Genomic DNA, 17,673 nt, shown 5'->3' on the forward strand with positions numbered 1-17,673 from the left:
TGTGATGGGAAGTTCTCAATATGAGTTCCAGGTCCTCATGGGTACTCAGCAGCCCTTTATAGGGAGCTTGGTGGACCCGCCCACCCTGCACCTGGCTCTCTTTGGCAGGTAAAATGGGATCAGGACTAAAGTGGTAGGAGCTGCATGGGTTCCCCTTCACCCTCTGAATCTTATCTGTTTTCCATCTTGGGTAATCAGCCCAAGGACACAATGGAGATGCCGTGAGAACAGCTTTAAAAGGCTGTTGACTGAAGGTCCTTTTAGGAAAATGGCATATCTGGCACACATAGGAGGTTGACCCAGGGTCCAATGTCATTAAAGGTCAGAGCAGGCCCACGTGTCAAGGGAGACCAGCTGGATCCTAGGCAGAGTGTGGATAAAGGACATCAGGTAACCATTTGCCTGGGCTATATCCTTGGGGATGCTGAGTGTGAGGGTAGCCCCTGTGTAGGCCCCAACTCTTTGGATCTATTATTGCAATGATGTGCGTGGCAACAAGTTTGCGAGTTTGAAAGTTTGGAGTGAGAAAACATCATTTTCCAAGGTTGCTTCTGTTTATTTGAAGAGTGCCTGGTTTACAGAGAATCGAGGAAATTTGCCAGGGCAGGCATATCTAATTAAGCTTTGACTCAGATGGGAAAAGCAGCCAAGCCTGGGACAGTGTCCCAGCAACCAATGTCAGAGAAAAGACAGCTGCACAACTGCCCATGGATTGAGGTTCTGAGAATCACATTTTACGATCCGTCTCCCTCTGCTTCATCCCAGCCTTATTGTCCATACAGGAAGGGATGCCACTTACAGGAAGCCTTCTAGGGTGCCATATCATAGGTTTCTAGACGACATCTGAGGGTCCCTCAGCACAGAGACAATGACAGGAGCAAGGCTAGGATCTGCTGTGCTCCAAAGCAGGCATTTCTTTTCCCCTTTGGCATTGACACCAGCCCTGAGGCATCTTCACATTTACACAGTCCAGATTTACACTGAAATCCATCTGGGACACGTGGTGCTGCTGCTGTACTTCCAGCACATGATAACTCCTAACAAGATAACTCCACACAAGATTTCAAGTTTGCAAGTTTCACTAGCATCTGAAAGATGCTGATCAGACCCTTGGGTCTTTTAAGCCCAGATCCATTTTAAGTCGATTTGGATTCATAAAGAACACAGAAATGAGTCTGTGAGATTTCAGTACAAGTATGTAGTTGTGTAGAGCTGAGGGCACTTCCAAGGCTATTACCTACAATCCTCTCCATCATTCTCAGGCTTTGTATTCTGTTTAGCCTGTGCCTAAATCCTAGGAGACTGCCAATAACTGGAAGTATTGAGGAACTAGCACTGGGTCAGTATAAAAAATAACAACGGCTAACCTCCATTCAGTACTCACAATGTGCCAAGTGCTTTACACATATTAATTTATTTAATCTTCAAAATTACTCCTTGAGGCAGATGCTACTATTATCTATTTTGCAGATTAGGAAAACTGAGGCACAGAAGACTAAGTAACCTGCCGAGGTCACACTGACAAGCAGGAGAGCTATGATCCAAGCAGGGACAGCCTGAGTTCTTCTGACTGTCAGTCACACCACTCCTCTGCAACTCTAAAATATGGTCCCTCTATGGCAAAAAGAGTCTTTGCCTTCAAAGATCTCCTCAAAGGGGTCGTCTGGGAGAGAAAGGAGGGGAAAAAAAAAAACACAGAAAATAAAAAAGGTTGACTAGGATCTCTCCCTAATCCCAGGCAGACAAGAAGCCCTGCTCTTAATCTTCTGGATGTTTGCAAAGCAAATGGTTCTCTTCCCCTAACAGATATGAAAGAGGACTGCTTAGAGGTCAGGGATTAGAGCTCAAGACACAGACCTTTAATGGACTCTTAGGCTTCATGCAAGGCCAAGGTTAATATGTTGGGCAGCTGTCCAGACTTTATCATGCGCCAGTTAGAACAGCTGGATAATGGGAAGTGCTCAATTAAATTTGGCTGCTTGAAGCTGACTCTGTAGTTCAAGGGTGTCCATCCCCCCTTTTTTCTCTGCCATACATTGGAAGACTAAGAGTTGTCTTGGGCCACATATTAAATAGGCAAACACTAACGACAGCTGATTAGCAAATAAAAGTTTTGTGCATACTTTTTGTAGTATCTGACACCATAGCTAAGCAAAAAAGTCCTCACAAAATCAGGATGTGGCTCCCTGGGCCACAAATTGGATATCCCTGAGTCCCTACTCATGTAACCCAGCTTGGTATATAAACTAATTGCAACCTAATTAGGAGTATATACTTTATTATAGCAGATAGCTGGATCTCAGCCAATTACAAGCAGCCAATTGATCAGACTATGTCCAAATAAGGCAAATTCCTGGGTGTAACCAAATTATTTCTGTCCTTTACTTTGTGGTTCTGTCTATAAGTACTCTCATTGTCCACATTGCACAGCAGAGCTCTCTGAACCTCTCTGGTTCTGAGTGCTGCCTGACATATGAATCACTCTTTGTTGAAATAAACTCTATTAGATTTGTTTTGTCTAAGGGCTTCCTTTTAAGGGAAGTTACTGCAAACACCAATAATGTTTGTGATGTGTCAGGCACTAGCTCAAAAGATTTACAGATATGACTTAACTGTCATATGTCTCAGAGGTAGTTATTCTTATTCCCATTTTACAAATGAGAAAACTGGGGCACAGAGTAGGTATACAATGTGCCCAAGGTCACACAGCCAATAGGTTACTAACAAATCAGTGTGTGTGAACTTGGGAAATCTGACTCCAGATTGTGTTCTTAATTACTCTTCCGCTTCTCAAGAACTCAGTTACCATGGGAAGCAAAGCACTGACCCAGAGTTCAGAAGCCAGAGAGGCACCTGAGCATCATCCGTCTTGTAGTGAGAAGATCTGAGTACTGGAGTGACATTCAGTGTGATCTTGCAGACTGATTGCCTTTGGTATCCACCAGTGCTTGCCACTCTCATACGTTGGTATGTACCTTGTATATCCAGGACTTATTTCATAAGGGGATATTCAAAGCAGCTGTGAAACATGTCTCCTAGTATTCATACCCTCTGTCCCTTTGGATCATGTAGCCATCTGTAATCCCTTTCTCCGTAGACTTGCTGGTACCACTACATTCTGAGATTCAATCTACTTGGGAAACTTTTCTGTAAGGGGCCAGACAGTAAATATCTTAGGCTTTGCAAGGTGTACTTGTCTCTGTTGCCATGTTTCATCTCTGCCATTGTAAAGAGAAAGCAGCCACAGACATGTAAACAAACTGAGTATGATTGTGTTCCTATAAGATTTTGTTTATAAAGACAGGCAGTGTGCTGGTTTGACCTATGGGTCATAGTTTGCGGACAGTTGCTTTGTATGGTTTTACTGTGGCCTCTTCCATTTCTATCCCTCCCCCATGAGATAGGGAGACTGCAGGTCTTAGGGGCACAACCACCTGGAGCTTACATCCATCTCCTAAACTGTAATCCAGATTCCCAGGATTCCTGCTCAAATAGCCCACAGAGCCTCAATAGGCTTTCTCCCTCCCCCCGGGTCATCATTAACGGTAGACCACAAGTACTGGTATGCACATGCTTAGCCCAGAGATTCTGCGTGTGTGTGTGTGTGTGTGTGTGTGTGTGTGTGTTGGGGGTGAGGGTAGGATGTAGATGATGTTTGAATGTAAAATCTGAGTTGTCCACAAGTACTACAATGAAACCCCTGATCTGCAAGACAGAGCTGAAGGTAGAAAGAGAAGAGGATTATCTGTGTGATGGAAGCTAAGGGCGTGTGCTGAGGGCATGTGTTGACATGTTTTGGTGTGGAATTCCAAGGAGTCTGAGAATTCTAAATCTTCAGATTCTGATCTTGTAGTTGTGAAGTCATATTAGTTAATGTGTGGACATAAGTCATTTATCAACATATGATTTGCGGGCCTCCATTTCTATACTATCCCTGAACCCCACAAATAGTAGGAGCAGGACAGCCTAATACCACAGATCAAGGACTATACAAATGAGGACACACTTGCTGTAGCAAAATGAGGTTTTTTTTTTTTTTTTTAATTGTGTTTCAGGGCAGTAAGTCAATAGCTGCAGAAAAACAAAGATAGGCCCAGTGCAAAGTCTGAGAGAAAGTCAGGGAAGGCTTATAAGAGAGAGATCTGGAAGCCAGCCTGGTAAGGGGAATCCCAGACAAGAATTCCCACAGAAGGTGCAGGCCCCAGGCAGCAAGGTCACTTTGCCTGCTCCTTGGTAAGTTAAGCCTAGAAATAAAAAGAACACTGTTTCAAAGCCCAACTCAGTAAACTGAGACCCAAATCAAGTTACTAAACCAAGGATGCTCAAACCTGGAGGATTGCTACCCCATCATATAGCCAGTATGATTCGGGAGCAACCCAACAAACAATTCTGGGCCCTTCACCAGGAACACAGCCAGTCCTTTTCAGTTTGTCTGTCTCCAGTAAGCCCAAGTCCCCCACTCCTCCATCCCCTCTCCTAGAACCAATGGATTTAATCATGGCTAGTCCAGTGGACTTTAGCATGGCTAGTTGGTTAGTAAGAGCCTTCACTTACACATGAGAACGTGCATTGTACTTAAGGACCCTGGATTCCAAGGATGGAGTGGCAGCAAGGCCACCGGCCTTCAATGTAATAGGGAGGCTTATCGATAATGACTTTATTATCTCCCAAAGGTCTAGACTAAGATCGGCTGTCAGTGAACTTAATGAGGCACCCCAGTAATGACTGAGATTGGATTTATTATTAGGTCAGTGGGTTGAATTCAGATTTATTAAGACTTAGAAATCAAAACAGGCTGATGTTTTTGTAACCAAGAATTGTGGTGGAGTTAATATTTATTCCTATTATACATGTAAAGAAGGCCCTTCTAAGCTCACACTGTCTTCAATAAATGGCAACCAAAATTTATTATTATCATTTTGAAAGTCTATGGGTAGCCTACCAAAAGGGCAGAACCAATCAACAAAACATGGCCGAAGATCCAAAGGAACACAAGAAAGGATCAGTTCAAATATATAAAGATGATCTCTCGCAATCTCTCATACCCTTTTCTGCCCAGCTTTCTGCCCACTCCCCACCCCAGCCTTGGACTTTGTTACCTTCATAGGGAGCCAAGGCTTCTCTTGACAGCTTGGACAAGGGGGTAGGGCCCCTGGCTGCAGGATTTGCCAGTGAAGTCATCCATGTCAATAGACCAGATCATGGCCCCTCCCAGGTTTAAATTCTTTAAGAACTGAACCTATGGGAGACATAGAGGGACACACAGAGATTAAAAGACATCCTTAAGTGCTGATGACCAAGTCAAATTCAGTTGAGTGTTTGAGTTTAGAATACAACCTCAGACCTACTGGTTTTATGGAGACTCCCTAAAGGGAAAGGTTGCTCAGTTCGAGAGACCACTACCCACCATTAGCCACCTCTGACTGTAGTCCCTGGGGTTACCACATTTGACATACAGCATTCTTGGAAGCTGTGAAAACTCCCCAGGATAAGGAAAGAAACTTGGATGCCCTTAGTGAGACAACTGGCCTGGTGTGTAAATTACGCTTATGCCTCCTTCCTGCCCTAATCCTGAAAGGCACACTGTTGCCTTCAGTTGTCTTACTAAAGTCTGAGAACTAGCAGTCCCAGAAATCTGGAGCAGTGGCTCATGCCTGGAATCCTAGCACTCTGGGAGACCAAGGCTGGTGGATTATCCGAGCTCACAGGTTCAAGACCAGCCTAAGCAAGAGGGAGACCCTGTCTCTAAAAATATTGGGCATTGTGGCAGGCCCCTATAGTCCCAGCTACTTGAAAGGTTGAGACAAGAGAATTACTTGAGCCCAAAGGTTGAGGTTGCTGTGAGATATGACGCCATGGCACTCTACCAAGGGTGACAAAATGAGACTCTATCTCAAAAAAGAAAAGAAAAGAAATTTGGAGCCTCCTGAAAGGGACTGAAGGAGTAAAAAGGACTGAAGAGTTTGTCCTGAGATAATGGAGAAGGGGGATAACCTACATAGGCACCAATATCTCCTTTACCCCCTTTCCCTTCTCCTTGGTCCTCCCTTCTCACCACTCCTCACATCATTTATTCTCAATTCTTTTTTTCATCCTTTCCACCTCTTCTGCCTGTTCGACAGGTGCTCATAGGTATGGCTTAGTGTCACCAATAGACTTGGGCTGCAGAGGCCACTGGATCCCATCCTAAAGTTGGGACCCCAGAAGCTTCTCTTTGTCAACATAAAGTATTTTACCGCCATTCCCCACCCAAAGAAGTGTCCCACTTCTGTCCTGGAGCTCTTGCCTACCTACCTTGGCCTGCACACTCTCCACATCATCATAGCCCACCCACTGGTTCCCCTTGACTGCATAGGGAACCTGCTGGTCCTGGAGCCTTGTGATCTTGGCTTGTTGTAGGAACTGGCAGATCTGGTGAGGGAAAGGGGAGCAATAGGGTCAGTGAGGAGCTCTTCTTGAAACCTAATGAGTACAAAGGACAGGTGAGCCATTAAAGGTTGGGGGGAAATGTCAGAACCCTTATCCCAAGAATCAGTGAGAGAAAAGAGCCCATAGACTGTACAGAGTGGGCAGCCCAAGGTGAAGCAACAGTAACCCCTCATGTTAAGACTTCCTCAGGAGGAGCCATAGCATCTAGAAGTCAGCTAGAAAGACTTGAGTTCCAGACCACATGCCAGCACCAGCCAATAAAACTTCCCTTTTCTTCATTTGCAAAATGGAAATAACTATTATAATGCCTCCTACATCCCTATATTAAAGTATTATTATTAGTGAAAAATAACTAATATATGTTAAAAATTATTTTGAAAACAGCAAAGCACTCTACAAACATGAAGTATAATGACCGTCACCATCCTTCCAGTTTTGTAGCTTATTGCCACTTCAATTCCATTATTTCCCTTCTGTTCCTTCCATTCCCAATGTGCTCTGTCCTGAGATCCCCACCTCCACTTCTATTGTTAGTTACTTTCTCTTTTTGTTAGTGCAGTAAGATCTGCTAAAAATGAGAAATCTTGAAGGAGAAAATAATGATTTCAACATCACATAGCCAATTCGTTTTGGATTATTTACTCTTTTTTGGATGATCTACTCTCATGCTTATTTCAAAGAAACTGGAAAATGAAAGTTGAATATTTAAGCATATCAACTAATTAAATCTCTAATGACCTATAGAGATGAACAAAACAATTAAATTAAACTTTCCATGAGATGGGAGTGTGCATATCCAGTGGTTTCCTTTAAAATCCTCCTAGCCGGTTCTAAGCAATGACTTCTCTTGTCCCTTACTATTGACTAGAACTACCTAAGGAAGGGTCATCTTCTCTCCCCCTTCCAATATGTCAGGCCCTTTGAGACTCAATGAGGACTTTCATAATGACCTGTGTCCATTTCTTCTTGTTAACTGAATTGATGGTGTGCTAGTCATTTCTTCTTGTTAGCTGAATTGATGGTGTGCTAGTTATTTCTGTGTGTGAGGGAGAAAGTTGAACATTGCATCAATCTGATACCTCTTGTGGGTAGTAAGTCACTTGACATTGGCTCAGGGCGTGCCCACACTCACAATGAGAGGTCAAGCAAGAACTCCAAGGGGAGACCAGAATATAGAATAATATTCTTTTCTCTACCTGAGTAAATGCCTATCCATCCTCCCAAGCCCAGCACAAATCTTTCCTTTTCCATGTTGCCCATCTCTGTCACTTAACCACATCTTGTTTTGCAATAGCTCTGTGATTTCACTAAATATTGTAGCTACCTTCTCTTTAAACTCTCATTTAACTAGTTATATTTATATTCTATATTCTTTCTACATTGATGGTAAACACTTTGAGGCAAAGATGAAGAATTATTTCTAGCTCTCATAGGACACAGGATTTAGAATGTGGAAGTGACCCAAGAGTTTCTATCAGTTGAATGATTGTCAGATTTCTAGTTTCTCCTGTGTTTAAAAAAAAATTCCCCAGATTGAGGATTAGAGAGAAATGATGGTTTAATCAGATGACAACTTTAATTGTTATCCCTGTGATCTATCTAACATTTGACCACTCCCTCTTTTCTGAAACCTAGACTTCTCTAAGCTCTTTGGCACAGGATTGTTTGGGTTCCTTCTGCCCCTCTTGTCATTCCTTGTCAGTTTCCTGAGTTCCCCTTCCTCTACATATACCCTCAGGTGCATGAGGTCCTTGGGTTTGTCTTGGGCCATATTCACTTCTCACTATACACTTGACCTCTCATTGTGAGTGTGGGCATGCCCTGAGCTTATGCTGGGGTGACTTGGAACCATCTTTATGCTGAAATTTTCAAGTCTACCTCTCTAATGCAGACTGGCCTCCTGTGATCCAAACCCATACATTTAACTTTTCTCTTGCTATCTGAATGGCTCCCCCTACTCAGAAACTCCAAACTGATCTCATGAGCAGGACAAATACCCACCCTACTTTCCCTCCTGTCTTCTCTGTCTCAGTAAATAATATTGCCATCCACTTAGTTGCTCAGGTCAGGAACCTGGGGCACTCTCCATTTTTCAATCTCTCATTCCCTCCTCTATCCATCCTAATTCCTGGCCCATCTCCCCTTCAGAGCTCAGCATATCTTGCTTCATCTAGGACACATTCTCTGGCCGCCCCCCACAATGCCAGAGTTGGGAGCCTCTCTTATGTGTCCCAGTAGTATAGTCTGTTCTTCTTCCCCCCTCACAACAACCAATACACTCTACCATTGCCAGATGGAAGATGAAACCTCTACCTAGACAAGCCAGGCAGCTGAGGGCACAGGGAAGTCCCAGGTACCTCATAATAGGCCAGGAAGCCTGGAGACTTGGTGATGGATCCAGCAGCTCCAGGACCAGATGCAGGGGCCCCCACAGCAGATTCTGCAGAGGCCAGTGTGAAGGAGTGTCCATACATGGGGATGCCCATGACCACCTTCTCCTGGGGCATTCCTTTATGTATCCAATATCCCACAGCATACTCCTACAGAGGGAAGATAGAGTGAGGCCTAGGGCAGGAGGAAAGAAAGGTGTCTAGCCTTTTTTTAGCCTCCATCTGCACAGAGGTGACCTCTTGATTTCTTTTCTATGTCTGAGTGTGAACAGTCCTACTGGGACCCAGGTGTTTGTTCTAATGTGCTTAATGGTTTTTAGACTCATTTAGCTTTTTCTAATTTGGGAAAGAGATAGATAATGGATCACAAAACAAATAAGGCAAGGGACCTAAGAAACATGAAATCAAAGTTATCTTTCTCCTTTGAATCAATTGCCTATGGAATTTGTCTATGCTATGGCTAATTGTGCTTACTGACAAAAGTGACTGTCAGACTGGGAGGCTTTACAATGACCTTGGACCCAATGGGACAGATTGGGAGGTTAAGAGGCCAGCTTTGGCCTTTCTGCCTTCCAGAACAAAATAGGATGTTGGAGAAGATGAGGATATATCTCCTCATCTTTACAGAAATCCTACAAAACAAAAGTATAAGGGCAGCTGTTATAACTCAGTCATGTGGAGTCCAAGAAAACCCCAAACTAGAAATCAGGAAATTTAGCTTTGAACTATCTAGTTTTGCAACTTCAAGTGTGAAGGCCTAGAAACCAGCAATGCAGACAATACTTTTTCTCCCCAAATTTTAGGAATTCACATTCATATACATGTATCAGAACAACACCAACAATATTGTTTTTTTCTTGGACTTTCCATTTCTCACCACCTTTTCAGGACCTTCACATCACATGACCTTGAGCAGTCATGGAATCTGCCCCACTTGCTTCATCTTCTGTGAAATGAAATGATGCTTTTTGCCCAGACAATCTAATGGGGTTATTTTGAAGATCTATTTGATAAGGAATATGGATGCAGGAAGGTACAAGTTCTGTACACCTGTGTGGGTGCTAAGAAATGTATGGAGGATAGAGACTCCAGAGAAATCTGGGATTGGGGATACCCAGGGCATGGCAACTACCAGGTTTTCTGATGTTTTCCAGGTACTATTTTCTTAGTGCCTAGTCAAAGCATTTCCCCTATACTCACTAGTCCCCAGGATTGCCAGAGTCCTTCTTGGGTACATAGCTCTTCCCCAGGACAAGACAGAAGTAACTCTATCAGTGGTGGACTCTCCCCAGCCTCTCCCCTACCAGTGCTCTGCACTTTCCCTGCACCACTTACCACATTGTAGTAAGAGCTTGACCTTCTGTCCTGCTGTCCCTTTCTTAGAGGGCTGTTGTGGCCAGTGACAAGGGGCTTTTCCCAAGGCCCATGGAAGTCAAAGGACAAGAGGTTGATGAAGTCCAGTTCTCTAAAGTGCCAAAAGCAAAGGAAACGATTCCATGATGAGCAATGGTTGAAACAACTATCAGTAATTGTTCTGGGCTTTGAATGCTGTTAGGAGGATTAAACATCCCTGTGAAAAACTTGTTCCTGGCTGAGTGGTTCAGGGTTAGTGGGCCTCCTTCCCACTTCCCTTCATCCCTCAGACATATTGACACATATCATTTGCATGGAGTGGGTGGGAAGCAGAGGGAAGGAAGAGGTGCTCTGAAGTACTCACTTTGCCAGTTTCTCAATCTGATAGCTGTTATCAATCATCTGCCTCCCTGCAGATACACCTGCAGTTAAGAGAAGCCTTTCTTTGCTGGAGTTTATGACCTCCTTCTGAAAGGCTTCTGCTAACTCCTGTGAAAAACAAGGAAACAAGATGTCAGATTCCCCTTCCCAGAGTACAGTGCTAAGCTTCTAGCCTGGGATCTATGAAGTTTCTAGAACCACATTAGGTGGCAGAGATCAACTCTTTCCTCTCCCTCCCACATGGGGATGCTTTATGCCTTTCTCTGTTCTGGAAGCCTCCACATTAGGCAGGCTAACTGTACCCAGGAAAAAACTACCTGTGTTCCTTCCAGATAGACTTTTTGTTCCACTTGATCTATGAGACAATCTCAGTACCCAGGAAATTCTATGGCCCATACTTTATTGTACCGATGTTGTTTTATTTTGGTGGTGTTCATTATGCAAGAGGTCTCCATTGTTTGATGTTGTTCTGCCCTAAACTAAGAACAGGGACTGTTCCCCCTCACTGGGGGCATCTGAAAGGCAGGGGCTGTGTCTTTCAAGCAGACTCAATCTCTCCCTTTCACTCTTCTGGTATGGCTGTAGGTTCTGTGTGTTAGAGGCATAGAATATACATCTATCATAGTCTGGCTTACATGAATCAGCACAGTGAATTGAGGATTTTCTTTCCGATCTGGGTAGATCCAGCTTACATCCAGCCCATCAAAGTTATGGTTCCTCAGAAACAGGAGTACAGAGTTAATAAATTCCAAGCGTGACGCTGAAGAATCAACCATAGGATGGAACCTAGGAAGAAGCAATAACAGTGTTTTTTCGGAAAGAACAAACAATATCCATAAACCACACATTTTTCAGAGAAATCTTGAAGTAGTCTTCCCCTCCCTAATAGTTGCTCACTGTCTATCCTAATCCCTGGCCCTTTTTGAAGCACATGGGAAGAAGGATTGTTGGGCCAGAAAATTGATGAAAGCAGGTAAAAAAGATTGGGGTCTCTGTAGACTTCCCTTGGTATGATGGAGCCTCCTTTGACAAAGATTCTTGCCTTGGCCAAACTTTTGATGGGCTCTGCTGAGCCTTCTTTTTATCTAGACTTTGACCTTGCTTCATCTTTGCAAAGTCTAATTTTAACAAGAATCCCACTGTCAGTTTAGCAACCTGCCTACCCTTGGTATCTGATCACTCTCAGTATCTTATCAAATTCTTTACTCCCCATCACCCCAGGTGTTAACTGGCCATTCTGTCCAGCATTTATCAAGAATCCTGTTGAGTAAGTTTAGCAAGAATCTCCCTACCCCTAATGCTTCCTCTTAGTAATACAGCCCCCCAATTTCCCAATCTGTTGGTTGGCTATATATTCCCATGTGCCTATATGTCCCCAATGCCTTTGCTGCATTTGGAAATGAACCCAGTACCATGCTGAGGTGTCTTTTCCCATATTGAAATAGTTCCTGAATAAAATCTCCTTTTACTGCTGTAAATATTGTCCAGCTTTGGTTTTCTTTAACATTTCACACCCTTAGAAAAATAGTGTCCAGTGTGGTGGGCATAGTGATGGTAAGAGATCTGGGTTAGAGCCCTAGGTCAGAGTCCTTTCTGGTGGTCACTTTGTCATTAACCAGTTCTCTGGGCTCTGGTCTGGCCCCCCTCTAAGTTGAGATTGAAGATGTCAATCCTGCTTCATGTGCCTCCAAGTGATCACACTTAGGAAAGCTCCATAAAAACAGCTAGATCCAGCGACTTCATGGTCCTCATACAAGCAACCTAGTCACAAATGGGCACCCAGCTCTTCCCACCTCTTGAAAGCAGAAGCTCCTCAGGGGTTTTCACCTGCACTAGAATTCTTAAGCCATTCTAAGAAGCTGATTCTCAGTTGCTCATACAAAGGGTTCCAACAGCATTTAAAATTTGAAGCTGTAGATGAGAAATTGGTATTTTCCTGGGGACATAGCCTTTGAGTTGTGCCACATCCTACCTTTCACAACATTTCCCACCCCAAACATACTTAAGAGTCTTGAATTCATTTTGTTTCGGTCACTATTAAATTGAGATTTGGGTTCTTGTATGTATCTCAGCTCCATAGTGTAGGAGGTAACAAGAAATTGACCCAGTATCAGAAAACCATGGTGAATATAGATTTCTAGATTTTCTCTTGCATTTCAATGTAATTACAATAATTAGAGAGCTGTTGCACCCGAGTCTCTGGGCAGATGCCTCCTGTTTTAGGAAAGACGTCCATTCAATACAAATGTACTATAATAATACTGTAAGAATTTGCCTCTTAGAAGCAAGACTGTGTGTTACACATATTTCAGTATTCTACACAGCACCTGGCACAAAGCCTGGTATTTACCTAGTAATAATAACAATAATAATATAAGAATGATTTTTGTACCTTTGAGCCCTTACTGCACATCGGCGCTGTGCTAAGTAGTTTGCTTATATTACCTCTTCTTACCACATCACCCTGGGGTAGATTCTGTTATTATTCTCACTGTATAGTTTTTAAAAAAAACTCTGAGGCTTACAGACATTAAATGACTTTCCTGAAATCACTAAGGTTTCAGATGTGTGAAGGGAAATCCACACCAAATGTATTTATCTCCAAAGCCCTACTTTTGTTTGCTTGTTTTTGCAGTTTTTTTTGGGCTGGGGGTGGGTTTGAACTCACCACCTCCAGCATATTGGGCCCGGGCCTTACTCCTCTGAGCCACAGGCACTTCCCCAAAGCCCTACTTTTAATCACTACGCTGGTACACAATAGGTGCACGTTCAGTTGTTTAATTGAGTGAATGGGTGCATGCATGTAAGACATGCATGCATTTGTATGTATGCATGAATGAAGACATTGTTATTTGAATCAAAACTTAAGCAAGGGTTTGGAAGGAGAATTTGAGAATTAAGAAGAATAGTTGCCATGGAAACCCATTCATAATTGTTCATGATGGGGTTAACATGGAACCAAATAGTTAGGTAGCCTGATCTCTCTTCCTTCTTTGTGTGTGCAGAAATCTACATAGGTCTGCTACACCTACTTCTTTCCTGTGCCACCTCCAGCCATAACTAAGAACTGACAAGCTGCATGAGAAGGGTGTACTATCAGACTTCTGCGAAAACTGAGAAACCCTGATGGTGGAGCTTAAGACCTCTGAACTGCTAAAAATGTTAGCACTTTAAACCAGAAGAAATTCAAAATTAGATTAACTGTAATTAAAGTTTTAAAAGTGTATCATTCATCCTTGCATATTTGTATTTAGTTGGCTCTTGATGTAAATGGGATATTCTTTTCATGCAAACAGAAAATATAATTTATAATGTATGCCTCGTATCAATAGCTATTTTGTTTTTAAGCAGAGCAGACCTGATTGAGTGTCCTCTGCTGTTCTCCTTGTTCTTGGGCCATCTGGCTGCACAGCCATGATGCTGGACATTGCAGTCCATTGACTGTTGCAGGCCAGCATTGGAGTTTTAAGTAGAAATAACCCACCCAAGTTTATTTCAAACTTTCAAGTGATTTAAAAAAAATTGCACCTCTGAACTAAAATCATCTCCCCATAATCTGTAAAGTGAAAGGTATTCAGATAAATAATTAAGAATTTACTGAATATTGTTCATGGCTCAGTTTTTGCAGGCCTGAAGTGTTTAAGCTTGTGTTAAATTCCTGAAGAATTCCTTTAAAGACACCAGAAAACCTCGTGCTACGCCTCTACTTGGGACAAATTCAGATCAGTCTTGCCTAATGTCTAGTTCAATCTTTCTTCTCAGAAGGAGGAAAAGTGGCAATGATCAGAAATCATACAGCAAAAAATAGATGTGCTAGAATGACAATCTTGTTGGCCAAAACAAAAACAAAAATGAATAAACAACAACAAAAGAAAACAATAGAGATGTGGTCTTACCCTTTGGACCCAAACAGGTACCCTCCAATGGACAAGAGAACTTTCAGTTTGGGATTCCTGGAGTGGAAGAACAAGCTTGTTATTTCTTTTCTGGGGAAACCTTTGATGTTTCTGATGTCAGGAAAATGGACAAGAAGGGACCAGTTTCTTAGAGAATAAGTCCAGTGAAGGGACCAGATACTGGTGAGAAGAACAGTTAATCACAATTATACCCAAAGAAGTATATATGAATGAAGGAATGAATAAGACAGTAGGGTTTGTGTCCAGTTAAGACTGCCTTCCCTCCCCTAGGCCCACCAGGGTGCTTTCACCCCCTGTCTACTGACTTGGCTTTGACACTGTTGATGGTCTGATAGAGAACAGCAGCGTTCTTGTCTTTGATGATGATCTTGTTGTTACTGATGCTGGCAAATGAGTAGATGAGGTGAGAACACAGGAAGGGGTCAATATTCTCAGGGGTGAATTTTCCTGGTTCCTGCCGCTCCTGGGACCAGTTGGTGAAATAGCAAACCAGTTTGTAGGCAGATCCTGAAGTAGAATGAAGAAAGCCCATGAGGCCTTCATGCTGTTGCCTTAGAGCCCAGAAAGTCACAAGTTTCTCCCCAAGACAGACATTGCATTCTTTGCTCGTTCAGCCAGAGCCTCTGAGGGTCATTCAGCCTGGGCTCTTATGCTGACTCTTGAGTACTCAGACCTCAGTTAAGAAATACATTAAGACAGAGACAGTGAACCACCCACAGAGCACTGAGATTCAATGTGTATGAATGGATGGATGACACAGGTCAGCAGAGAAACAGGAGATGCAGATGTTCTGTATGTGTGGTGTGTGTGTATGTTCAAAGGGGCTCAAAAAGACAGAACTAGAGAGGGACTCAAAAAGACAGAACTAGAACAAGGAATTCACAAAGAGATGCACAGAATGAAAACTAGGAGTCATTAATATGTTAGGTGCAGAATTTAGGAGAATAATGAAGAGACTGTACTTATAACAGAGACAGAAACCAAACACCGGAAATGTAAGGAGCCAGCTCAGGAGACCCAGCCAGTAGTGACACGTTGACTGCTTACCTCCTTGGAGAAGCAGCAAGACCGCTAAACCTGCAACAGACGGGTGGAAAGAGAAATCTGTTGTGCCAAGTCTGGTTTTTCTGTCTCAGATGACAGCAGTGAGCACATGGGCATGCCTGCGTACACACTTCTGGGATCTCTGCCCAAAGCTGCTGCAGTGTGCCTTTTTAGGGCGTAAGGTTCCCAGTCCTAAAGTGGCATGGGGTCCCTCCAGCCCTAGGCAGAAACATTTTCCAAACTGAGCATTCATTTCCTCATTCATTTATGCAACAGTTTCATTAAATCCCCTGCTCTTTGCCATGTGTTGTCCAAGTTACTGAGGAAACCAAAATGAAGGTGATGATTTCCCTGCACTCAAGGAGCTCATAGTCTAGTCTGGAGTTGAATATAGATAGGGTGATTGTATAGTTTATTTTCCAATGAGACCCTTTAGAGAGTGAAAGGAGCATTATTAGTAATTTCCCTGGGACTATAGCCAGGATAAGACCTGTCTTGGGCAAATTGAAATAAATGGTCACCCCATGTGGAAGCCCCTAATTCTTAAAACAAGGTGAGGTGAACTGAGAAGCATGAGCTGGCTCTGCAGAGGCCTAAGCCTCCCCATTTGAGGTCATTCCCAGGGTCGTCTCCACAGGATACTTCTCCTAGAACTGGAGAGATTATTCTCTCTTTAATCCATCTTCCTATAGGGAAGGAAAGAGCAGGCCCCTGGGTCCCCAAAACTTCACTCCATGAACAAGACTCTTTGAGCTGTGGTCCCCCCTCAACATGGAGACATTGTCTTGAGGGTCTAAAAATGGAGAAAAGGGCAGTTAAGGAGGAAAGAAAGCTTAGGAGACACAGCTGCTGGATCCAGTGCCTCCCTTGCAGAGCCCAGAGCTGGGAAGCAGGCTCTGCTGTTCCCTGCTGGTGATTCACGTGTTTTTTTAGGCAGAAGGCAGGGTAGGCAGGAAGCTGGTCCTCCACACACTCACTGAGTACTCAGAGAAATTCTGATTGCCACATGGGTCAGCCTCCAGGCCTTTCTCCAAGGAGTGGGGTCTCCATAGGTCACCCTCCCAGGGGGCCGGGCTGCAAACTTCAACAGGCAACTTAAAAGGCTCTTCCCAAGTAGGACACATGTGGCTTGAGAGTATAAGACAGAGTGAAAGAAGTGCAGATGACACAATAAGATGGCTTCTTTCCTCCATCAGACATCTCCCCTCCCCTCCTGGGAAACCTCCCTTGTTTACCCATAGCCCTGCTCCAGTTCCCACCCTCATCCAATTTCCCAGCCACCACAAAAAGCCAGAGTTTGGGATCAGAGCCTTGGAGCTGAAAGAGGGAGTTTAGAAAACATTTAATCCCATGCGCCATTCTGCAGATGAGAATGTGGGCCCCCTAACAGTTCTAAAATTTTCCACAAATCATAGTCCCTTAAAGGTGTGACTCCCAATATGAGTCTGTACATCAAGAAACCAAGAAAGCCTGGTCTCCTTCCCTTCTTGAGCCCTAATTCTATTGAGGGTAAGAAGCAGCTCTCTGCTCTCAGGAGGACTGTGGCCACTGCTGCTTTCTTCCCATGTAGGAAAGATCAAATGGAGAGTTGCATTAGCTTGATATTTTTGGAAACTGAGGTGAACACAGAGATTGAAGTCCCAGGAAGGGAGTAAGATTTTCCTGCATTGCTGCTTGCCCCTCACCAACTAACAGGCTGAATTAGTCCCTGCACACGCCCCTACTCACCTGCCCAGAGAGAAGTCTGGTGCATGGTTGTTGCTCCCACGTCCCTGGCCGGCTTTCCCCAGGGTGTATGTGTTCTGAGCCTTTTATGCCCTGCAGTTTCGACAGCCTGTCCTACGGGAAGGAAGCAAGAAGTCCAGGAGATTTTAGGGACTTCCCCTGGAAAGTTTGCCTTGTAAAACTTCTGGACAGTGAAGTTCAAATTTGAGCAATGCCCACTCTTACCTTCCATAAAAGAGCTGCTGTGAAAACAGCCAAGGGAGGGCCCTTTTTATCTAGTCTCACCTTAAAGGAACTTGGTCTTCAGGAAGGGAAGGAGGTGACACACTGGTTCTGCCTCCTGGCATCAGAATCCGGCCCTGGGTCCCCCACGCAGGCCCTGTCTCCTTCTTGCCTGCCCCTCTCTCTTGCTCACATCTCCTCTGGCCTGCTTA

General features: G+C 43.8%; 1 protein-coding gene across 1 annotated transcript; it reads right to left on the minus strand.

Annotated features, from left to right (window-relative positions):
• Positions 1-4,148: 4,148 nt before the first annotated feature.
• Positions 4,149-17,347, minus strand: CHI3L2 (chitinase 3 like 2). The gene is made up of 11 exons (XM_003784031.3): positions 17,243-17,347; positions 15,518-15,547; positions 14,776-14,977; positions 14,450-14,506; positions 11,189-11,339; positions 10,537-10,661; positions 10,155-10,284; positions 8,787-8,969; positions 6,295-6,411; positions 5,100-5,239; positions 4,149-4,244 (listed from the first exon to the last, which is right to left on the minus strand). Exons 1-10 carry the CDS (start codon positions 17,265-17,267, stop codon positions 5,102-5,104), a joined length of 1,158 nt encoding a protein of 385 aa, XP_003784079.1. The 5' UTR covers positions 17,268-17,347; the 3' UTR covers positions 4,149-4,244; positions 5,100-5,101.
• Between the last annotated feature and the right edge of the window lie 326 nt (positions 17,348-17,673).

The sequence above is a fragment of the Otolemur garnettii genome, unplaced genomic scaffold (genome assembly GCF_000181295.1).
Source record: "Otolemur garnettii isolate 467f Iridium unplaced genomic scaffold, OtoGar3 scaffold00010, whole genome shotgun sequence".
Lineage (NCBI taxonomy): Eukaryota > Metazoa > Chordata > Mammalia > Primates > Galagidae > Otolemur > Otolemur garnettii.

Excerpts from the sequence above, each read along its gene's own strand:
- CHI3L2 (XM_003784031.3), bottom strand. The coding sequence starts at position 17,267 with ATGCACCAGACTTCTCTCTGGGCAG. Across the intron at positions 14,507-14,775 it reads ATCAACAGTGTCAAAGCCAA|GAATCCCAAACTGAAAGTTC; the intron begins GTCAGTAGACAG and ends CTTCCACTCCAG. Across the intron at positions 5,240-6,294 it reads TGGAGAGTGTGCAGGCCAAG|GTTCAGTTCTTAAAGAATTT; the intron begins GTAGGTAGGCAA and ends TGTCTCCCATAG.